General features: G+C 42.3%; 1 protein-coding gene across 1 annotated transcript; it reads left to right on the top strand.

The window, feature by feature from the left end:
* The first annotated feature begins 648 nt into the window (after positions 1–648).
* On the top strand, positions 649–1,164 carry ZCCHC13 (zinc finger CCHC-type containing 13). Its single transcript, XM_054579580.1, has one exon. The coding sequence runs from the start codon at positions 649–651 to the stop codon at positions 1,162–1,164; it is 516 nt and encodes a 171-aa protein (XP_054435555.1).
* The last annotated feature ends 449 nt before the right edge of the window (positions 1,165–1,613 follow it).

The raw sequence follows: 1,613 nt of genomic DNA, 5'->3' as shown, positions 1-1,613 counted from the left end.
TTATGTTGGAAACTAAAATTACTGAAATAAAATGGGCTAAATTATGAGTAAATCTTCTCACTGTGGCATTTTACAGATTTTTTTCTGTCTATAGCTCATATCTTTATGGACATTTGTATTTTATTTATTTATTTTTTCATAAATAATTATTGATTTGGATATTTAAGTATGTCAGCTATCTCCCACTATTGGCTTCCAGTGAGTAGTGCATTTTATTTTTAAAAACAAAAAGTGGGTTACTCTAATTTGTTATAATTTCTTTCATTTACTGGATTAGATAATTCATAGTACATACATAAAAACTGATTATCTACTAAATAGACTACAAAGAAGGCCTAAGTCTTAATTGTAATAAATCCTACAGGGCACATTTTGTGAACAGGGAAGGAATCAAACTCAAATGTAATGACCCAAGGTTGTATTTTTAAAAAACTCACGTGCTTTGCGCTTCATGGATAAGAAGAAAATCAGGAAGGAATGGCAGTTGGAATGGCTGTGACGCATGAATGGGACTGTGCACAATCCTTGTGTGACGTTTTGGAGGCCCCTAGAGGAAAGCAGCCATTCCTTTCTAAGCCACACTGAAGGGAGCTGTGTCGGGTCCTCCGGGGCAAGTGGGCCGGCTCACTGGAAGATCTCACTGCAGCCATGAGCAGTAAAGAATACGCCAACTGCGGACGCTCTGGCCCCTTGGCCCGGGGATGCCATAGAGGAGGACAAGCTCGAGGGCGCAGAGGTAGAGGCCGTGACCGAGGTTTTCAGTGCACTTCCGCCACCCTACGTGACATCTGTTACCGCTGCGGTGAGGCTGGTCATCATGCTAGGGACTGTGACTCTCGCGAGGACATCTGCTACAACTGTGGGAAAAGAGGCCACATCGCCAAAGACTGTGTCAAGCCTAAGCACGTGAGAGAGCTGTGCTGTTACGCTTGTGGCAGACGAGGCCATCTTGCTCGTGATTGTGACCATCCAGAAGAGCAGAAGTGCTACTCTTGTGGCGAATATGGTCACATTCAGAAATATTGCCCTGAAATCCAGTGCTACCGGTGTGGTGAGGCCGGCCATGTGGCCGTGAACTGCACCAAGACAATTGAGGTCAAGTGCTACCGCTGTGGGGAGTATGGACATTTAGCCGCAGAATGCCCCACTGAAGCTACCACTTAATTTTTTGCCTTCGTGCCCCCCGCCTTTTGCTGATTGATAATTGTATTATTTTTCTCTGAAACCTCTTCACTGACGGAAGATTGATAGATGGAGGCTACTCCCAGGCCAGTTACCTTTAATTATCATGTTAAAGGAGGAAAGGGCTAGAAAAAATCTCACTTGTAGGTGTCGTAAATTAATGTGTTTCTGTACCACTAGTAAATATGCTTATTAAACAGTCATTCTGAGCCTAAGACAATTTCTAGGTTCTTTGGAGCATTTTTATTTAAGCTCCAATGAAGACCTACTGTATGCCAGCTACTATTGAAGCAGCTGGGGGACATTAGTAAATAAATCAGAACAAGTTTGAGAACAAAGACCTAGAATCCATTAACAAATAAAATATGAATTGTGTCAGATGAAGATAAATTGCTACAGAGAAAAAGATCACCAAGTAAAAGGATAGAGAC

Source organism: Pteronotus mesoamericanus, unplaced genomic scaffold (genome assembly GCF_021234165.1).
Source record: "Pteronotus mesoamericanus isolate MK-2021 breed Mesoamerican mustached bat unplaced genomic scaffold, CSHL_Meso_final contig_55, whole genome shotgun sequence".
NCBI classification, from domain to species: Eukaryota; Metazoa; Chordata; class Mammalia; order Chiroptera; family Mormoopidae; genus Pteronotus; species Pteronotus mesoamericanus.
Note: the sequence above shows the minus strand (reverse complement) of the source record. Positions and strands in the feature narration are given on the sequence as shown.

Coding starts and splice junctions, on each gene's coding strand:
- ZCCHC13 (XM_054579580.1), top strand. CDS start 649: ATGAGCAGTAAAGAATACGCCAACTGCGGACGCTCTGGCCCCTTGGCC.